The 22,361-nt window shown below is 40.0% G+C and overlaps 1 protein-coding gene across 10 annotated transcripts in view; it reads left to right on the top strand.

The window, feature by feature from the left end:
* LOC132774262 (protocadherin alpha-C2-like) overlaps positions 1-22,361 on the top strand; it is a 271,043-nt gene that overhangs the window by 216,801 nt on the left and 31,881 nt on the right. For all 10 annotated transcript variants that reach the window (XM_060774177.2, XM_067467734.1, XM_060774174.2 and 7 more), the window contains exon 3: positions 1,409-1,494. In XM_060774177.2, coding sequence (XP_060630160.2) covers positions 1,409-1,494 — 86 coding nt within the window. The remainder of the gene's footprint in view (positions 1-1,408; positions 1,495-22,361) is intronic.

The raw sequence follows: 22,361 nt of genomic DNA, 5'->3' as shown, positions 1-22,361 counted from the left end.
ATTCAAAAAGAGTTTTATGCCTGATCGAGAACAGAAATCCTCCTGGTCTGTCATATATAAACCCAACGTTTTGTTCCATATGGCAGTCTGCAAATAGAAATGGTAGGGCCATCTTTAAAAGGCAGCTAGAAAGGAATTGTATGGATACACACACGCACACACACACGATTATTTGGTACTTCCTTTGGGATGTTTTATAATATTCAATTAACAAAGGCAAATAATTGGGCCTAGATATTAATTTCTATTTAAACAACATTGGCATAGAACTGACATCATTTTTGCCAGCAATGCTTGAGAGCAACTTGATTCTGGAACTTAGTTTTTTATACAGCCTACAAAGCACATGCATATATGTATTTCAGTGGTGCTCAAAGTCTGGGTATGGCCCTCAAGAGATGTGCAATAGTTTCTCAAAGTATGTTGGGGGTGAGGGGAGAAAATGTTCAGACATTCAATTCTTGCTTATTTATTTGATATTTCATGAAAGCAGTTTTTTGTCGAACTCATTCCTTGAAGGTACAGTGCTCTTGTCAACCATTGTGACATTACTTGATGTTTCTTAATCACCATCATTTCATCACCTTTTCCTCCCAACCATCAGCAACCAATAGATCTTTCTATATTGTTTACTATGCAAACAAAAATAGACACGCTAAATAAACAACAATTTTTATTCATATACCATGAGGTAACTACATCAAGTGAGTATCCATACAATGTCAACATGTTAATGAAAAGCAGGAAATGTGGGTAAAAAGTGTAAAAACCTCTGACTTATTTATTTTAATTGCACCCATCTCTTTGTTATTGTCGTTTGAATTCACAATATAATAATTTGTGGCAACTCAGTCTGTCAGACTAATCCACAGCAGAATATTCCCCACATGATGTATGAGAAAAAGATTCTGTCGAATGCTCCCTGATGCTCTCCCTTTTGACTTGCCAAAGGCACAAGGTGCAATCACTGTTACTGTAATTACAGCAGACTGTTTCCTGTATAAGTTTGGTTAATGTTAGCAGGTTGGAGGATTCTTGAAACTGACAGGACAGTGTTTCATTATTTACTTAAACAGTAAGGCATAAACACTGCTGGGATTTAGCGACTTCCCAGCCATGTTAGACACGCCACATCTCATTAATGGAAACAAACCATTCTGTACAGGCAACACTTGTGCAACATGATGCCACTGAATCAAGATGTGGAATCCAACCATGTAACAAAGGTCCAGTATTGCAGAATTTGCAGTTTGAAACAGGAGAGGGTTCAACCATATTTTTACGTCACAGAAAATTTGTGTGAGCAGCTATGCCTTTCTGCACCAAAAGGACAGTGCACATCATATGAAGAGTGAATGTCCTGTTTTGTGAGGCTTGCATAATCTAATCTCTTTGTAAATTTGTTTAGTGCTGTACACATGGATGAGGCAGGAGCCTTACGCGTAGGACCAGGACCTGAACAGCAGTGGCCAACAGTGTCCAGTGCGACAACAGGTGAGGGAATGTGTTGATTTTGTGTTAAAGGGATAATGAGAAGTAAGTATCTATCTTTCATTGGGAAAGGGCTCTTCTTGGTGTTGATTTAAACCACAATTCCTGCTTCTATGTTCATAATGTTCTGTTTGATACATGTTTGAAAGCTGGATGCACTCTCCCTCAACAATATGTGTGTGTGTGCACACACTCAGACACACACATACACATATGAAAAGATAAACAGGCAAAGGAAATGGCAGATGGCCACCAGACATTGGGCAGAATTTCAGCAGCCTTCATCACATCATGATTTGGGATTATTTTGGGCAGGAATTTTGATTTGAAGAAACATTATTTGCTTTTTCCACTGTTGTTAAAATATTGTTTGATCTTTTCCCTCAACAGATAATGCAGAAAAGAATTTGTCCCCCTCCCCCCCACTAAAAAAACCAAAAACAAAATCATTATTATCCTTATGTTCCTCTTCTTTTTAAATTGCCTTGAACAGGCAGGATTACTTTTAATATGTATGTGTTATGGCAACAATTTTTATGCTTATATTGATTTGTTAATCTTATGGTTATGTTGTTTACTCTGTATGTATTGATGATGTTACTTGGAAACTGAGACCCCTCGGGGAGATAGAGCAGTATATAAATAAAGTTTTATTATTATTATTATTATATATTCTCCACCTCCCGTATTGGTCATAGGAATCAACATATGAAAAATTGTTCTTACAAAAGAGTTTTCCCATTTTTATTTTATTTTAAAAGATGAGAACATCACAGGACTCTGCTCCTCTTTGGAGAACCCCTGTTTTTAATGGGGTTTTAAAATCCACCCACCTCATTTAATTAATTAAAGTAAGATGTAAGAGCATTTCAGCCCAGCTCCACAAAATAATGCTTAACAAATTAAAAATATTACCCAGTAAAAATAATAACACTGTCTGCCATTTCCTGTTTTAAAAATCAGATGTCTCAAACGCATTAATATTAAATAATTGTAGATAACACCGTTAATTGACACATAATATTTTGAAGCAGTGAGAAAATTGTGCTTGCCCTCCAATGCAAGTATATTACTCAATGAGCATAGCATCCAAAGCTGGACAAATTATTCAGACACACAATACAAGATAATTCCACAAGTATTTTCCCCCATCCTAGCAATGAAGTAATAAATGAATTAATATACTATCTATTGCACTGTATCTCTTTTATTGTTGTAGCTGCTTTGGATCTCTTTTTATGAGAGATAAAGCAGGATAGAAATAAAATGATGATGATGGTGTTAAGATTTTCTAAATCCTCCGCCTTTGTCTAACTGTATTGCCAGTATGTGGCAACCCTCACTAGTGTTTACTGGTTAGTAAATTTAAAAAAAAATCCTTTCTTTCTTTCAAGGGGAATTCAGGGGCAATCATAGCTAATAAAAATAAAAATAACAGTAACCTGCACGCATTATTTGCTGATACATCACGCAGTCCTAGACACTTGGGAAGTGTCCAAAGTGTGATCCAATACAACAGCCAGTAGAGTGTCTGCTGTGGACTCATCTTGTTGTGTTTCAAATAATAATAATAATAATAATAATAATAATAATAATAATAATAATCTGACACAATCCAGTAAAGGTGGTCCCAGTGGTGACCTTGGCCTGTACTTAAACACAACTGGCACTGACAAAATTATCATCTGCCAGCTGCAAAAGGCCATCCTACTCAGATCTGGATACATGATATGCCAATATATCACACAGTCCTAGACACTTTAGAAGTGTCCAACTTGTGATCCAATGCAACAGCCAGCATAGTGATCTTGTTTGCTGTGGACTCATCTTGTTGTATTTCTAATAATAATAATAATAATAATAATAATAATAATAATAATAATAATAGTAATTTATAGACTGTCCTATCTCCCTGGAGGGACTCGGGGTAGTTTCCAACACATATGGCAAACATTCAATGACAACAAAAGACACAGAATAGATTAGATCAAAATATTAAACATAAGACCCAAGGAGGTATGAACATTAAACATGCTATTAAAACCTAGCTTTTTGATATTATGTGTTTGTGTATTGGGGGGGGGGGGGGGTAGAGAAAGGGAGAGGGAGAAAAAGAGAGAGGAATGCAGTAAAAATAAGAACCACCATCACATAATCTGGTCAATATCAATCAATTCTGAATATAAAAAGCCCAAATTCCCGGATGATACGCTTGTTGTGCCATTTGGCCCTCCTTTCTGCTTCTCATTGGCACAGTGCTGAATGTAGTTGTGAGAAGAGGACAAATACCAGATAAACATTATGTCAATGAAGTGTAACATGGCTGAATGGCTTCAACTAAAGTAAAACAATAATTCTGTTCTTCTGTTTCCCCCCTACAGTACAGTGGAAACAAATTCCTCAATCATAATTATTTCATATGCCAAAGCCTTGTCCAGTGTTAAACCTGGCAGCCTTGATTTGTGAGGGCTGGCATCCTATTGAGCAGTTATGAATGTATAAACTAAATTAACACATTTGCAACTGTTTCGTATTTGTGTTTATGAGCATGGCACTGTTGCCAGAACTGCAAATGTCCTCTCAAACCTTCTTTAACAGGCAGCAACTACAGTTGCCCCAAAATAACAGAGTTTTTTGATTCTGGGGATCAGGGCACAGCAGGATGATGCGTCAGGCACCTTCTTGTTTGTTTGCTGCAGTACAACAGTCAGAGGGAGGATCCCTGTCACAGCTAAGGAAATTGTCATCTTAGCATGGCGTTTCATGTCAATTTGTTTCCAAAGGATCTGGAGAACTTACTTAACCCCATCACAAGTGTTTTCCTTCTCCCATTTCTACAGAAATCATCTGTTTGCCTTGCCAACACACGGGAGAGTGTAAGCTCATGTCTGCTGTCCTTAGAGCAATGGAAATAACTGTATCTTTGGGGCACATTTAAAGACCTCCCACAGGAAAACATCACAAAACAGAAGGAACGCAAAAAAAAGAAAATAATTCCCGTCACACCTAAATTTCACCATTTTCACCCATCTCTATGTGCAGGGAACGTCTGGAGCCAATTCCTAAATGTCTTTAAAATCCTTGTATTTCTATACACAGACTTAAACAGGTGACCCACAGAATGATCTTGTGTGGTCTAATGGGCTCCGTGGGGTTCCATGTTTTAAGTGTATAGAAAAGCTTGGAGAAGCACCATGGAATGAAGTCCTTTGTATGACACAATAGGTAGCTGTTGGGAATTAGCTTGAATATCCTGCTGCACTATGTAGGATAGAACTCTGTTGCCCAGCACTACTGTTGGCTACTGAGGTAGGTTGCTGCAAGTTGTGAAGGTAGGTTGTGGAATCAGGTCTGGGATAATATAGAATAATAAAATCACAGAATCATAGAATTGGAAGAGACCACAAGGGTAATTCAGTCTAATCCCCTACCATACAGGAACATATAAAGAACCCCCAACAGATGGCCATTCTGCCTCTGTCTAAAAGCTTTCGGAGAAGGAGACTCCACTGCACTCTATGTCAGCATATCCCATCGCTGAATAGCTCTTACTCATCATATAAACATATAAAGAACCCCCAACAGATGGCCATTCTGCCTCTGTCTAAAAGCTTTCAGAGAAGGAGACTCCACTGCACTCTATGTCAGCATATCCCATCGCTGAATAGCTCTTACTCATCAAAATGTTCTTCCTAGGTGGAAACTTTTTTTCTGCAATTTGAATTGATTTCTCCAAGCCCTAGGTTCCACAGCAGTAGAAAACTAGTTGGCACCTCCTCAGTGTGGCATCCTTTCAAATACTTACACAAGACTATCATGTCCCCTCCCATCCTTCTCTTCTTGAAGCTAAGCATACCCAGTTCCCTCAACCATTCCTTGTAGGACTTGGTTAGCAAACTTTTGATCATTTTGGTTACCTTCCTCTGGACACGTTTCAACTTGTCAATTTCTTTCTTCAATTGTGGTGCCCAGATCTGGACACAGTTATCCTGGTGAGATCTGACCAAAGGAGAAAAGAATGGGACTCTGACTTCCCTCAATCTAGACACTATGCTCCTGTTAATGCAGCCTGGGGCAGTTCCAGACAGCCCTTTATCCCAGGATCATTCGGGTTTTAAAAACAGGGATGTTCCTGGGGGACTGTCTACACCCACCCACCCCAGAAAGTGCATGCTTTTTGGGGTAGGTGTCCAGATCTTCTGCCTGGAAGAATATCTGGGGACCTTCCCTCCTCCCCTAAAGCCCCACCCTCCTTTTAAAAGTAAAGAAAACTTACCCGGTCTGCAGTACACTGTTGCAGCCGCTCTCCTGGTGCATAGAAATGATGCACCAGGAGAGCGGGGGGGGGGGGGGGGGGGAGGAGAGAGAAAAATCACTCCCCCCACCCCCCGCTCTCCTGGCATGTCATTTCTATGTGCCGGGAGAGCGGCTGTCAGGTAAGTTTTATTTTACCTTTAAAAGGGGGTGGGGCCTTTAGGGGAGGGAGGTGGATATTCTAATTTAGTCCAGAAAACTGTGGACTGCAGTCCAGACACTGGAAATAGTGGGTTTATCCCATGCCTTCCAAGAAGGCGTGGAATAAATCCACTATCTAATTCACTCACTATAAACCAGGGTTTTCCTGGTTTGTAGTAAATTAATTTGGGATTGTCCAGGACGTCATCTGGACAGCCCTTTCTTTATTGCAGCAGTTACCGCAATAAATGAGTGGTTTGGACACGCCCTTAGAATCACATTGGCTTTTCTAGGCTCCATCAATAGGAGAGTATAGTAACATATTTATAACTACATCTGTGATGTAGACTCTTACCTGTGGATATTAGGGGTTCAAGATTGTTATTGTCTTTAAGTTCACTCCGACAAACCAATTATAGGGGTTTCTGGGCAATGTTTATTCAGATGAGGTTTGCTATTGCCTTCTTCAAGCTGAGATAGTTTGACTTGCCCAAGAGCATCCAGCAGTTTTCATGTCTGAGCAGGGATTGGAACCCTGGTATTCCAGAGTCCTGGTCCAACACTCAAATTACTACACAATCCTCAACGAGATTTACATCTGTCCAGAAGACTGCACTAGTGCAATCCTGATGCAATTTTAAAGGTCATGAGGGGACACAGAGGTACTGTATTTTTTGTGTGTCAACAATATGGGTCATAATTCCAAATAAAGCCATCCATCGTGTGTTGTAATTATAGCTCTCTCTCTTTCCAGAAGCACCTTCTGTTGTTCCTTTCTGTTTTGGTGCTCGAGTTCATGAACTCATGCTGTTCACTCCATACCCCATCAAAAAAGTATGCAAATATAGCTTATTATTAGGCTGTTGACCCATTTCATGCAATTACGCTAAAGCAAATGAACCAAATGTTTGGTTTTGCTGTGTCATTTACACTGCCAAGGTGTTACACCTGAGTCTCACCATCCATTAAATAGCTGCTCATTTTCAGCAGCCATATGCAACCCACGGCAGCTCTCTGTCTCATAATCAAGTGCCACTGATCCAGTTTCAGATTCTTATGTTTTGTGAGGTTGATTTGCTCAGTTTCTTCTTTCTAATAGGTTGTTTGTGAAACCATTCATTTAATTTCCCAGCCCACAAAAGCCTTGGCCAAAGTGCTTTGTGCTGAAGGAATCAGTGAGTTAATCAATGAGAGCTTCAAAAGATGATGTCATAATAAGTTTTAAGAAGGATAAAGCAGTTAATCGTTAAGCCAGCAAATCCTTAATTCTTTGCACACAGCTGCACTCTGAATTTGCATGGCATTGCAGCAGCCCTGTACCTTTAGCATTAAAGCCGGTTCTCAGTTACATGGATCAAACTTCCATCGGATTCAAAGGGAGTTTCACCTAAGCAAAGACGAGCAGAGTTTATCCTGTTGATGCTTATTCCCTTTAAGCTAATGCCATGCCCTGAATTTCACTCTGGCGGAAAAAGAGTGCTCCAAGCTGGGAAAGAATGGCTGAGCTGCTTTTTAAATCCATGGGCTGAAATGTTGTTGCCAGAGTATGAAGCAGAAAAAAAAGCAGTTGCGGAGAGCCTGCTCTTTATTGACTTATTGAATATCTGATTTTCCTCCATCACTGTTATAACATCAGTGTCAGCAGGAGGGGAATCCATTTTCTAAAGTGTGTTCCACTGCTTTGGAGAAGAGTGTTCATTAACATTATTCCCTCTTACAATATGCCCTTTTTGGTGGGAAGGACTGATATGCAGAGCTGGTGGTCTTGTGTCAAACAGTACTTAAAATAAGTCATGGCTTACTGAATACATTTGTTAGATGTATATACCGTATGTACTCGAGTATAAGCCGACCCAAATATAAGCCAAAGCACCTCATTTTACCACCAAAAAACCCTGGGAAAACAGATTGACTTGATTATAAGCTGAGGGTGGGAAATACAGCAGCTACTAGTAAGTCTATATAAATAAAAACTAGCCGTCCCCTGCCACGCGTTGCTGTGGTCAACATGGGGGTTCTTTGTGGGAGGTTTGGCCCAATTCTATTGTTGGTAGGGTTCAGAATGCTCTGTGATTGTAGGTGAACTATAAATCTCAGCAAATACAACCCCCAAATGTCAAGATTCTATTTTCCCCAAACTCACATTTGGGCATATTGAGTATTTGTGTAGAGTTTGGTCCAGATCCATCATTGTTTGAGTCCACAGTGATCTCTGGATGTAGGCAAACTACAACTCCAAAACCAAAGGACACTGCCCACCAAATCCTTCCAGTATTTTCTGTTGGTCATGGGAGAACTGTGTGCCAAGTTTGGTTCAATTCCATCATTGGTGGGGTTCAGAATGCTCTTTGATTGTAGGGTGAACTATAAATCCCAGCAACTACAACTCCCAAATGACAAAATCGATTTTTTAAGTGAAGGACATACATTGGGTTGTTAGGTGTCTTGTGTCCAAATTTGGTGTCAATTCATCCAGTGGTTCTTGAGTTATGTTAATCCAATAACCGAACAGTACATTTTTATTTATATAGACGTAATGTTAGTTTGTGGAATTCTCATAACTCAAAAACCACTGGACGAATTGACACCAAATTTGGACACGATACACCTATCAGGCCAACAAGTGACCACCACTCCTAAAAACACTGAAAAACACAGTGGAAGGGACTTAAAAAGCAAAAAAAAATTGCAATACAATGCATGCGCAAACACACATATATACACAAATATACACACACAAAACACATATACACAGACTGGGCCATAGCAACACATGGCAGGGGATGGCTAGTTTCAAAATAAAAATAGATACCAATGAAATTACATTAACTGAGGTATCTGTTGGTTAAATGTTTTTGAATATTTACATAAAACTGTAATTCAAGATAATGCTGCCCAACTCTGATCAAACCATTATTCTAACCTCCTTCAGTGTAAATGTGCTTACGTATCCTTCCATAATAATAAAGTGAGTAAAATAATAAATGTAATAAAAATAATAATAATAGAGAAAAATAATGGAAATGTAATAATAAGAGTAATAATAGAATAAAATAATAAATGTAATAATAATAGAGAAAAATAATAAATATAATAATAACAATAAAGTAAAATAATAAATGTAATAAAATAATAGTAATAGAGTAAAATAATAAATATCCTTGTCTCAAATATAAGCTGAGGGGGACTTTTTTAGCCTAAAAAAGGGCTGAAAAACTAGGCTTATACTTGAGTATATACAGTCCTTATTATATTGCAAATAGCAATGGAGGACTGTATAGAAAACCAGAAATCCCGGAGCTATAGAGAAAAATGGAAGGGATATTTAAAACAAGAAAATATAAAATCACAGTAACATTGAACCTCCCTTCTTCCCATTCTTTCTCTTCTGTCCACCCAACTGGTCATTCTGTCTGTTCTCCATTTCCTCATTCCTTCCCATTTTTTCTTTTCCTTTCTTCCACTTTAAATATTGTATATTTGTTCTCCCATAATTTTTTGTGCAATGTGTAGGGATTTTTTTTTAAGTACGAGAGGGCCCTGTGACCTATTTAAAAGGCAAATTGCTTCTAAGAACATAGTTCATGTCTGTAGTTCAGAGAAGGGATAGACTGGGAAGGTTAGTGGGCCAAGGGTCACAAAAAAGCCTTAAGAAATCTCATCTGGTCACAGAGCTGTGCTTTGTCCATCCCAGATTTATGGATACAGACCTGTCACATGTAATTAGTTATACCGAAGCTTTTTTTTCTTTTAAAAAATCTTAAGCATATCTAAAATGTACATTGCTTTCTTTGGTATAAAAACCTCCCTAGCTTGTTAACAAGATATATCTACATTAGCAGAAATAGAAAAAGCAACGTAGTAAACATTCATGCAGTGCAGCCAAATTAATTGCAATAAGCTAAGCATTCTGACACGCGTATGTGATTTTTTTAAAAAGGGTCTTAATCTGGTGTGGAAATAATGGATAATTGTGGAGGCATTATAAATTAACAGTGAAGGTTCAGACAAGGACAAGAAGGATGATAAGCGGAATGCAGGACAAAATATACAAGGAAAGGTTGAGAGAGCTGTAAATGTTCAAATTATAGAATCATAGAATCACGGAATTCTTGAGTTAGAAGAGACCTCGTGGGCCATCCAGTCCAACCCCCTGCCAAGAAGCAGGGAAATTGCATTCAAAGCACCCCTGACAGATTGCCATCCAGCCTCTGTTTAAAAGCCTCCAAAGAAGGAGCCTCCACCACACTCTGGGGCAGAGAGTTCCACTGCTGAACAGCTCTCACACTGAGGAAGTTCTTTCTTATAGTTTGAAGCCATTGTTCCACGTCTCCAGGGCAGCAGAAAACAAGCTTGCTCCCTCCTCCTTATGACTTCCTCTCACATAGTTATACATGGCTATCATGTCTCCTCTCAGCCTTCTCTTCTTCAGGATAAACATATCCAGCACTTTAAGCTGCTCCTCATAGGGCTTGATCTCCAGACCCTTGATCATTTTAGTTGCCCTCCTCTGGACACATTCCCGCTTGTCAACATCTCCCTTCAATTGTGATGCCCAGAATTGGATACAGTATTCCAGGTGTGGTCTAACCAAGGCAGAATAGAGGGGTAGCATGACTTCCCTGGATCTAGACCAGAGGTCCTCAAACTAAGGCCTGGGGGCCAGATACGGCCCTTCAAGGTCATTTACCCAGCCCTTGCTCAGGGTCAACCTAAGTCTGAAACGACTTGAAAGCACACAACAACAACAATCCTATCTCAGCCAAAAGCAGACGCACACTTCCCATTGAAATACTCATAACTTTATATTTGTTAAAATTGTTCTTCATTTTAATTATTGCATTGTTTTTAAGTGGGGTTTTTTTTGCACCACAGATAAGATATGTGCAGTGTGCATAGAAATTCATTCATTGTTTGTTTTTTTAAAAATTATAATCCGGCCCTCCAATAGTTTGAGGGATAGTGACCTAGCCCTCTGTTTAAAAAGTTTGAGGACCCCTGATCTAGACACTATACTTCTATTTATGCAGGCCAAAACTGGCTTTTTTCCCAACACAAACACAAACAGTGGCAGAGGCTTCTCCTTTCATTTCTGGCTTTGAGATTGGCGCTCATCTCTGGCTCTGGGAGAGGTGCTGTTCTCCATTTCCAAGCTGAGGAGCCTGCATTGTTACCTCCTAGTCATGTGACTGGCATGAGTGCTTGGAGTATCTTATGCTTTTCCCACCAAAGTGGTACCTATTTACTCACATTTGCATGTTTTCAAACTGCTAGATTGGCAGAAGCTGGGCTAACAGTGGGAGCTCACCCTGTTCCGCGGATTTGAACTGCCAAGCTTCATGTCAGCAGTTCAGCAGCACAAGGGTTTAACCCATTGCGCCACCATGGCTCGAAAGGTCCTTGAAATTATTGTTGTGATTGAACATCAGCCAGAAATTTCATGCTGCAACAAAAGAAGCAAATGCTATTTTTATCTGCATTAACAGAAGCTCAAGTTAAAGGAAGTAATATTCCCACTCTATTCTGCACTAGTTGGCTTCATCTGGGGTACTGTGTTAAGTTCTGGATACCTTCTTATAAGAAGGATATATACAAGTGAACAAAATATGTGAGTAAAGGTTGAAGGAGCTGGGCATGTTCATCTTGGTGAAGAGAAGATCAATGCTGGATCCACACTGCCCTATATCCCAGGATCTGATCCCAGATTTTCATCGTATCCCAGATTACTTGACAGTATAGACTCATATAATCCAGTTCAAATCAGATAATCCGGGACCAGATCCTGAGATATTGGTCAGCCTGAGAGATGAAGTAATTGCATTCTTCAAAAACCTCAACAACAGAGAAGTGGAGACATCTAAATTCTCTATTGCTATGGAGAGTAGGTCCAGGTCTAATGGTTTGAAGCTATAAAACAATAAATTTTAATTGAATCATTAGAAAAAATCTATTAATAGCAAGAGCTGTTTTCTAGCAATTGGCTAGAGAGGTGGTGGGGTATCCTATTTTGGTCATTTTCACACACACACACAAAAAAGGATGGGGGGAGGACAGCTCTCTGCTGGAGATGCTTTAGCTTGAGATCCTGCACTGAGTAGGAGTTACACTCGATGTCCCCTGAGTCTCTTTCAATTTAGAAATTCTACAAAGATGGGGAAATTTCTAAAAGCGACTCCCCAAATATCCTTTGCACTCAAGTGTTGGAAATAAAAACTAGAGTTTTCTTGTTCTTCTTGCCCCCAAGTGTTGGTATTAAGGAAATGATTGGCATTGGTTCCTCAAATTAAGAGGTAATGTCCTTGTACCGTGTTATTTCCAAGGTCTGTGCTACTGTCAGATTAATTAGAAGGCTGCAGAGCCTGGTGCAGGGAGCTCGAGCAAAAAGGCTGCAGTGGATGAGTGGACTAAAAGTGGGCCGAGATCCAGTTATGGATCCCAGCCTGAAGTTTGAAAAAAGCTGCTTTGTTGAAAATACACCAATTGTCTGAATGTAATATTATCACAGAGAAAAATATGGAATGTACACACATGCACAACCATGCTTTACTTTTGCAGACTGTTTTTTGTTTGCTTTTGTAGTTCAGTTATATGTGGTACTAGGTATAACTTTATGTTAAATACATAGGGTACCATTTGGGATTGCTTTCTTTTTCACACTGTTGGGGTGCAGTACTTCAACATATCAGAACCACTACAAATGAGCAGGGGAGATGCAAATCTTTTGGGAATTAAAGGGAACTAAAATGAGAGAGGACTTTTATTGTTGTCCATAGATATTTTCTGTCTCTTCAGCTGCCATATAAGATGCCACTTTGCAGAGCGAGGGAGACTGCCTCAGTGAGCATTAACACATTGCTATCTGCATGTAGTGGCCCTGATCCAGACTGGGTGGTGGGGAGACAAGTAAAACTAGGGAATATCCAATGAACTACATAGGCAAAATAAGAAATCCATCTCAAGATGCTGAAAATGTTTTTTTTTAATTGTCAGAAAGTGCTCTTCCACTAATAAACCATCTTTTGCACATCTTGAGATGAGTGTCATACTCATTCTGATCCAAATTGAGCATCTACACATTTTTTGAAGCCTAAAAATAGCTTTTCATGTTTTGTATTTAATATCGTGATAATTTAACTCCAAGTTCACAAGGTTTGATTGTTTAAAAACAAAATGGTAGCCGTTTTCCTGTGTGTCCTCCTGCCTTGAACAGTTGAGAAATCTGGAAAGATTTGCAGAAGGAACTCTCTTGTTATTTTCCTACTCTGAGAAGGTTCTGTGAAAGCATAGAGGCATTTTGAATTTAGTTGTTGAAATTATTGGCAGATTACATATTTTGGCACATAGATCTTGATTGTTTCCTTGCAAAATAGAGCAGGGTTGCAATGCACATACCGGGCAGAGCCCAGCAATTTGCAGCACTGCTGTTTTCTGTCTCTAGCGCATAACTTAATTATGTACACATCATTGACCGAAAGATGCTGAATGTGCTGTGAACTCTGTCAGCAATTCAGTCATTACTTGTGTGCACTCCGAGGATGCAGTGAAGGATATAAAATAGTCCACTCAAGCAGTATCCCCTTCATTAAGGGGATTTAGGACTTTATCGCACGAAAGAGGCAAGCCATCACTGAAGCAGGACTGTTGCTTGACAACATGTGCATCCCTATCACATAGCCTGTGCAACCTGCTGCCGATCTGGCTCTTCCTTATAATTAGAATCATAGAGTTGGAGGAGATCATAAGGGCCATCCAGTCCAACTCCCTGCCATGCAGGAAAATAGAAGCCAACTAACCCCAGCAGATGGCCATGACAGGCAGAATCTGAAACAGCTGCCAATTCTGCTACATTTCCATTACGTACATTGTGCGTTGAAGCCATTCTGCTTCTCTGCTGGCATATCACCACTGAAGTGATGTCAGGAGATAGGATTCTCTCCCTCTCCCACTTCCCACCCATGCTGTTCCCAAGATAGCAGTTATTTTATTTTATTTTTTATTTCTATTTTATTAAATATTTATTTATTTATTTATTATTTAAAATATTTATATTCTGCCCTTCTCACCCTTAAGGGGACTCAGGGCGAAGCACAGCATATACATGGCAAACATCCAATGCCGGGTCACAAATTCACATACAACACATAAACATTAAAAACATTTATCAAAATATTAAAATTCACCATTTAAAACCGTCCTAGTCATCCGCGTCAAATCAATTGGCCTGGTCATCATTCCTATTGCCGCTTTATTGCCCTGTTCCGAAAGCTTGGTCCCACAGCCATGTTTTTACCATCCTTCTAAAGAACAGGAGGGAGGGGGCTGACCTGATCTCACCAGGAAGGGAGTTCCATAGCTGGGGAGCAATCACCGAGAAGGCCCTGCCTCTCGTCCCCACCAATCGCACCTGTGACAATGGTGGGACGGAAAACAGGGCCTCCCCGGAGGATCTTAATCTCCACGATGGTTCATAGGGGGAGATGCATCAGACAGGTAATTTGGGCCAGGTCCGTTTAGGGCTTTATAGGCCAAAGCCAGCACTTTGAATTGTTCCCGGTAGCAAACTGGCAGCCAGTGGAGCTGGTGTAACATGGGAGTTGTATGCTCCCTGTATGCCGCCGCAGTTATTAACCTGGCTGCCTCTCGTTGGACTATTTGAAGCTTCCGAGCAGTCTTCAAAAGCAACCCCATATAGAGTGCATTGGAGTAGTCTATCCTAGATGTAACAAGAGCATGGACCACCGTGGCCACGTCTGACTTCCCAAGGTACGGGTGCAGCTGGAATTGCGAAACTGCTTAAAACAATTAAAAAAATACCCCCCCCCCCCAAACTAAGGTTCTGGTTGCACTACCTCTTTGATTGCCTTAGTAATGTAAGGGGCCCCAAATCTGGGCCCCTATTGAAGGTCCAGTCACGGGAGACACACAGATGATCAGGAGTAGATCATAAGCAAGGTTTATTCCATCATGGCCATAAGAAGACGGATCAGCCATACTGAACTCGCAGGTCACAGTACTTGAAAAGGCTGCCGTGCCCCCACACCCTTTAACCACACATTATATAGGTTTTTCTTATCTATCAAGATTCTACTACACATGTTTTCTGGGGCAAATTCAGCCAAATATCTGTTGCCACTCAAGTCCAAGCTGTTCAGCAAGCCCTACCTTCACGACTAGCTTATTTATTGCAGAACACGCAATTTCTCGGAGCATTTCCACCCTGCGGTTGACGTGTTGCTCCTTCTCTGCAGGGAGGGGTACCTTCTTCCCATTTTGTTACCAAAGCATATTTATTACAGGCTTCAGCCTCCTTCAGTAAATCTGATTCATGGGTCTGCAAAAGTGTCCCTGACCACGATAAAAAACAAAGAATCTTGTGGCACCTTAAAGACTAATGCATTCATTTACTGTCAAGCTTTTGAGGACTGAAACCTCTTCTTCCAGTGTACCTGATCAAATGGGCTGCAGCCTGTGAAAGCTTACTCCACGTTCTGCCAAGATCTTTTGTGGTTTTTGCTGCCGCAGACAAATGCAGCTACCTCCCTGAAAACCCTTTCATCACATATAATAAGAGAATAGAGTGGCTGGAAGAGGGCTGCAGCCCTTGTAAACAGCTACGGCAATTGTCCTGTGCAGTTTGCACTGAAGCGAAACGGAAAGCTGTTGCTATGCAGGCGGGCAGATATATAGCATGAAAAAAAAAAAAACAAGGGATCCTTGCCTGACCTTTGCTTATTTGCCACTTTGCCTCTAGTTTTCTGCTTAGTGGACACATTAAAACGCATTCAGACCAGCTGGGATGGTAGAGTAAAACTGTGAAAAGCATCATCTCGCCCAGCACATGACTACACCACAACTGAATTGGAGTGTGTTGTTTGTGCCTTGAGCATGATGTGATACAGCTGAGTATACATTTTAAAGCATATTTTAAATGTTTTGCAGAAGTAATGTTTACCGCTTCCCTCCATTTGATTTTTTCTGTACTTTGTTGTACTAGAACTGGTATTGTTGCTGCTTTATAGATATAGGATACTTAACACCATAAAGATTATACACATTGTTTGTTTCATAATTCCTTACACCACCTACAGTCAATACATGATAGAAGTATCTTTGGCAGCAATTACAACTGTGAGTCTTCTCACTGTGGGTCTCACCTGTCAGCTCTGCACATCTGGATTTTGATTCCTTTTTTGACCATTCTTCTTGATAAAATTGCTCAAAGTCTACCAAGCTCCTGGTGGTGCAATGGTTAATCCCTTGTGCTGGCAGGCCTGCTGACCAAAAGGTTAGTGGCTTGAATCTGGGGAACAGGGTGAGCTCCTGTCTTTCAGCTCCAGCTTCCCATGAAAGAAGCCTCCCATAGGATGGCATCCCCTAGGCCAGGGGTTCTCAAACTTTTTAAACAGAGGGCCAGGTCACAGTCCCTCAAACAGTTGGAGGGCTGGATTATAATTTGAAAAACAACATGAATGGATTCTTAAGCACACTGCACATATCTTATTTGTAGTGCAAAAAACACTTGAAAGCAATACAATAATTAAAATGAAGAACAATTTTAACAAATATAAACTTATTAGTATTTCAGTTGGAAATGTAGACCTGCTTTTGGCTGATGATATAGGATTGTTGTTGTTGTTGTTGTGTTGTTGTTGTGTAAGTCATTTCAGACTTAGGTTGATCCTGAGCGAGGGCCGGGTAAATGACCTTGGAGCGCCGCATCCAGCCCCCGGGCCTTAGTTTGAGGACCCCTGCCCTAGGCAATGTCCTTGCAGACAGCCAATTCTCTCACACCAGCAATGACTTGCAGTTTCTCAAGTTGCTCCTGACACAAATCCCCCCTTCCCCCAAAAAACAAAAAGCAATTTTATGAGATTTTTCTAGAAACACAGAGTTTCAAGTATTTCTACAGATTCAAAGACATTCAAGTTCTTGTTTATAGCCCCTCGATTGTTATTTTAACCAAGTGTCTAGGGTCATTGTCTTGCAGGAAGATGAACTTTTGTACCATTCTTATAGGTTTTTCTGTAGAATTGCTCTTTACTTGACTTCATTCATCTTTACCTTTATCCAGACAGTTTCCCCGAGGAAAAGGATCTCCACAATGTCATGCTGTCACTGCCATGTTTTTCCATAGGGCTGATGTTCTCAGGGTTATAGGAATGTTGACTTTGTATGGTAAGATGTATTTTTCAGTAAGGCCAAAGCCTTCACTTTTAGTTTCATCAAACCAGAAAATTGTTATTCACATGTTCTCTGTTTACTACATTTTTTGAATAAACTCCAAATAACCTTTGATATAGATTTTTTTTCCCAACAGTGGCTTTTTGTCACTCTTCTATAAAGGCAACCTTTGCAGAGCACCGGGATGAAAGTTGTCTCATAAGCAAGTTTCACCCATCTCAGATGTGGACCTCTCCGGTTCCTTCAGAGTTACCATATGCCTCTTGGTTCCTTCTCTCACTAATGCCTCTTTTTCTGTTCAGTCAACTTTGGTAGATAACCTTCTCTAGGCAGTGTTGTGGCTGAACTATATTCTTTCTATTTTATGATTAGGGATTTAATAGTGCCTCTCCATGATTTGGGACTTTGTTTTTCTCCCAAGAAGTGGCACATGTTGGATTTTTAGTCTCAGATGTCAAAATAATAGATACTGTGCTTGACTTGGAAACCAGGGAAGAGGAAACTTGATATTTAATATTCCCTTTTTTAGAATAAAGGCCTAGGGCTTCCCCTAAGTGTGCAGTATGGATTCATGGGATGGATAAAGGTAAAGGTAAGGGTTTCCCCTGGACATTAAGTCTAGACATGTCCGACTCTGAGTTGTGGTGCTCATCTCCATTTCTAAGCCAAACAGCCAGCGTTATCCGTAGACACTTCCAAGGTTATGTGACTGGCATGACTGCATAGAGCGACATTACCTTTCTGCTGGAGCTGTACCCATTGATCTACTCACATTTGCATGTTTTTGACCTGCTAGGTTGGCAGAAGCTGGGGCTAACAGAGGGAGCTCACCCCACTCCTCAGATTCAAACTGGCAACCTTTCGGTTAGCAAGTTCAGTAGATCAGTGGTTTAACATGCTGCACCACCAGGGGATGGATAGTACCATAGAAAAATAGTCCTAAAACTCAGACAACCACAGCTCCTTCACTTCGTGACTAGGGCAACACAGCTTAAGACAAAAATATATTCTGCATGCAGCCTTAGATTCACACATAAGCTTATGATATTGCAACAAGGGCATTTAGTTTTATGAACATCCTATAAATTGTGCCTATGCAACCACATCTCAGGCAGCACAGAGATCACTGCGGCTGACTCTAGTTGGGGAAAGAACTGTATTTTGTCAGCAGTAATCTGTTATGACTTCAGTGCTGGGAAAATGTGCCAACTGGAAGACAGAAGAATTTCCTTGGGAAAATTTGGCTGGCATTTTCTGAAAAGGCTGTCAGACAGTGAGCGCACAGAGGTGACCTCTCAGATCAAAGAGATGAATGGCAGGAAATAGAAAGATGTCATTTTTTTCTGCCCAAGGCTTAAGAAGTACAATTTAATTCAATCCGCTAACTTAAAATGGAATGTTCTAATTCTAAAGTTTGTTGGCAGGCAGGATTGGTAGACACAGTTCTGGTCACCTGGCAAAGGGTGTATATGTCCCCTCCACTATAGATATTTGTTAAAATTGTTCTTCATTTTAATTATTGTTTTGTTTTTACTACAAATAAGATATGTGCAGTGTGCATAGGAATTAATTCTTTTTTTCCCTCCAAATTATAATCTGGCACTCCAACAATTTGAGGGATTGTGACCGGGCCCTCTGTTTAAAAAGTTTGAGGACTTTATACATTGTTTTTGTGTATCAAAATACTATTTTTGACACACAAAAGATTAAAATGATTTTAAAATCTTTTAAGGAGAGGAATGGTTCATTCTGGATCTGCAGATACAATAAGAAGGTTACATTTATTATCCCTTTGATTTAGATTTCCTCCAGAATGTAAGAAGAAGGGTTAATGGACCTGTTAAGCAAATAGTGTTCAGAGCACCTTTGGAAGACTCCTCTGAGCGGTGCCTGATTCAGTAGACATGCCATTCCGTGAGAGGAGATACTCTCATATAAGCTATAACAATTGGCAGTCTTAGCGGGGAGACTAATGGGTCAGGGAGCCTGAATCCCTTGAAGGTTGAATTCAGGTCATGTTTGAAGCACAGCTGGATACCCAATGCCCATGGAAGACTGCTCTTCCATGGCCTGCTTTATGTTTGCTAAGTGGGCAAACTGCTAACAATCACTGACCTGAAAGAAAATATATATATAACTGTGGTACAGTGGTAGGCTGTCTTTGCTGTAAAATAATATTTCTTAAAATATACATTCCAGGATGGTTTCTCTTTTTTTGCTTTTCCAGAAGAACATAGAAATGAAATGCGACTATGTGAGGCACTGCAATTAACTTCATTGCTTTTTTTTTTATCTCACCCGCTTCCCTTCCCTTATTCATCACACAATAACCAAAAGAGCTTCATACAATATCACATTTGTTGCAGACAGCTTGAAAGCAGCATCTGGGTTCTTTTTACATTCAAAACGGGGTCAATCCTGACTGCAGGCCTTGCTTTTTGATAACGCCGGTTGGGGAATTCAGCTTCCTTTACCCAAAAACGATATTAGGTTCTGAAATGTCTATGAAGCCTTTTCCTTTGGACAAAATGCCCTATTTGCTGGAACTAGCCCAGTGTGTGTTCCAGGTCTGTGGGAGCAAGATGTAGGTGTCTTTGCCCAGGGCAAGACTTTCAGATAATCTGGCATCAAAAATGCTGGGACATCACAGGTGACTTCTTTCTTGTCTCCTTTATGAAATATAATAAAAGCAAGTAAGGAGAAAGGAAAATACTATTAAGGTAACAATTCTGAAGGCACATTCTGTACCTTGTGTGTTTGAGCAATTTAGGATGAAGAAAGTCATCACATTATGAAGTATGGAAAAAGTGGTTTTTGGCACACCTTCACTGCATGCCAACACACTTGTCTTTAGGTCAGATAATATGTTTTCATTTCCACCGTATCTGGCTGTTTTTATTCTTAGAACAGTTTTCTTAACCCTAAGATTTCATTCCTTTCTCCAAAAGTAATTTGAGGCGTAAAGGGATCACTGGGTTTGACTGCTTTGCAGCTGCATTCACAGTTCTACAAAATTGTAGACCTCACAACCTCTGAGGATGCTTGCCATAGATGCAGGCAAAATGTCAGGAGAGAATGCCTCTAGAGCATGGTCATATAGCCCAAAAAAACCTACAACAACCCAGTGATTCTGGCCATGAAGCCTTCGACAATACAATTCTACAAAATATTGAAATAACTTAGTGTTTCATTATGGCTGATTTAAATTAACAAGAAGACCATTTCAAATAATTAAAATTAAACAAGTTTACTAATAGATTGTTATCACAAAGTGCCCAGATTTCCAACTAATCAGAGGTTTTATGTAATCTGGAAGCAAAATTCAAAGTATTTGGTCATGCAACACACAGTCACTACAGAACATTATGTGCTTGAGACAGATTTCTGTCTGGCTGACTCTTTGCCAGACTGTGTATTTGAAGGTTATTGTAACCTTGCAATAGCAAGGGCTGGTGGGTACTCAGACAAAATATTATTTTCTACAGTAAATGTCTAATGAATGTGATCGAATAGAATCATAGAAATGGAAAAGACTCCAAGGACCATCCAACCCCCCCCCACCCCCCACCCCTGCCAGGAAAGTCATGCTACCCCTCTGTTCTGCCTTGGTCAGACCACACATGGAATACTGTGTCCAATTCTGGGCACCACAATTTAAGGGAGATGTTGACAAGCTGGAGTGTGTCCAGAGTAGGGCAACTAAAATGATCAGGGGTCTGGAGAACAAGCCCTATGAGAAGTGGCTTAAAGAGCTGAACATGTTTAGCCTGCAGAAAAGAAGGCTGAGAGGAGACATGATGGCCATGTATAAATATGTTAGGGACAATCATAGGGAAAAGAGAGAAGGAAGCAAGCTTGTTCTCTGCTGCCCTGGAGACTAGGAGGTGGAACAATGCTGCAAATTACAGGAAAAGAGATTCCACCTGAACATGAGGAAGAACTTCCAAACTGGGAAAGCTGTTCAGCAGAAACATATACAGAAGATTTTCTGTATATATTTCAGATTTCAATATTAATGTCAAAAATACGTAGGATGATTTTACATAGGATTTGTGCTACATTCAAACAGTAAAGACAAATATCACTTAAGTAAAATAAACATTAAATATTAAATAACCAGAAAAATAAAAAAAGGTGTAAACACTAAACTAATCTGGGAATCTGCTATTGCAACACATCCAATGAAGTGGTTTAAAACCAGTATAAAAAAAGATTAGGACTATGTACATGCCTCGGAATGTGGTGGAGACTCCTTCTTTGGAGGCTTTTAAACAGATGCTGGATGGCCATCTGTCAGGGGTGCTTTGAATGTGATTTTCCTACTTCTTGACAGGGAGTTGGACTGGATGGCCCATGAGGTTTCTACCAACTCTGTGATTTGATGATTCTATGACTTCTGACAAATGGCCATCCATCCTGTGCTTAAAAACCTCCAAAGAAGGAGATTGCAGAGAGTTCTACTATTCAGCAGTGCTCATCATTAAGACTTTTTCCCTAATATTTAAGTGGCATATTGTTGCATGTAATTTCAATCCATTGTTCCATGTCTTAGTATTTGGAGCAGGAAAAAATAAGCTTCCTCCCTCTTCAATATGTCATCTTGTGAAATGTTTAAACATAGCCATCATGTCACCTTCTAGCCTTTTCTTCTCCAGTTTAGAATACACAACTCCCTAAACTGCTCCTCTTAGGGCTTGGCTTACAAACTTTGACCATTTGGTCACCTTCTCTGGAAATGTTCCAGTTTGTCAATATCCTCCTTGAATTGTGGTGCCCAGCAACGAGCACAGTATTGAGGTCTGACCAAAGCAGAATAAAATGATCCTATTACCTCCCTTGCTTAAGACACAGTACTACTATTGGTGCAGCCTAGAATCACATAACTATCCATAATTTGAGATGCCTCCAGATTTTCCATTTATTTAATTATTTGTTTATTAATTTTGTCAGAAACAATAGAAATAGAGAAGAAACAAAAGTGTAAAGCAAAAATACAAAAATATACTCGTATGAAAATACATTATAAATTACATAAAACTATAAACTAAAGCCAACCCTTGCCATTTGTGAGTCTGGCTTTTGCGCATATGATTATTTATGGGTTTGATTAAAATGCTATCTCTAGGAATCTCCAGTGCAATTTGTAGTCAACTTTTGCCAGAAGCCATGCTGGAGACCTAGAGAGAAGACCTCTATGCAGTGTGTATAAGGGGTATATGGAACATACATGAATT

The sequence above is a fragment of the Anolis sagrei genome, chromosome 4 (assembly GCF_037176765.1).
Source record: "Anolis sagrei isolate rAnoSag1 chromosome 4, rAnoSag1.mat, whole genome shotgun sequence".
Taxonomy (NCBI): Eukaryota; Metazoa; Chordata; class Lepidosauria; order Squamata; family Dactyloidae; genus Anolis; species Anolis sagrei.
This window is presented reverse-complemented; position numbering and strand designations above follow the sequence as displayed.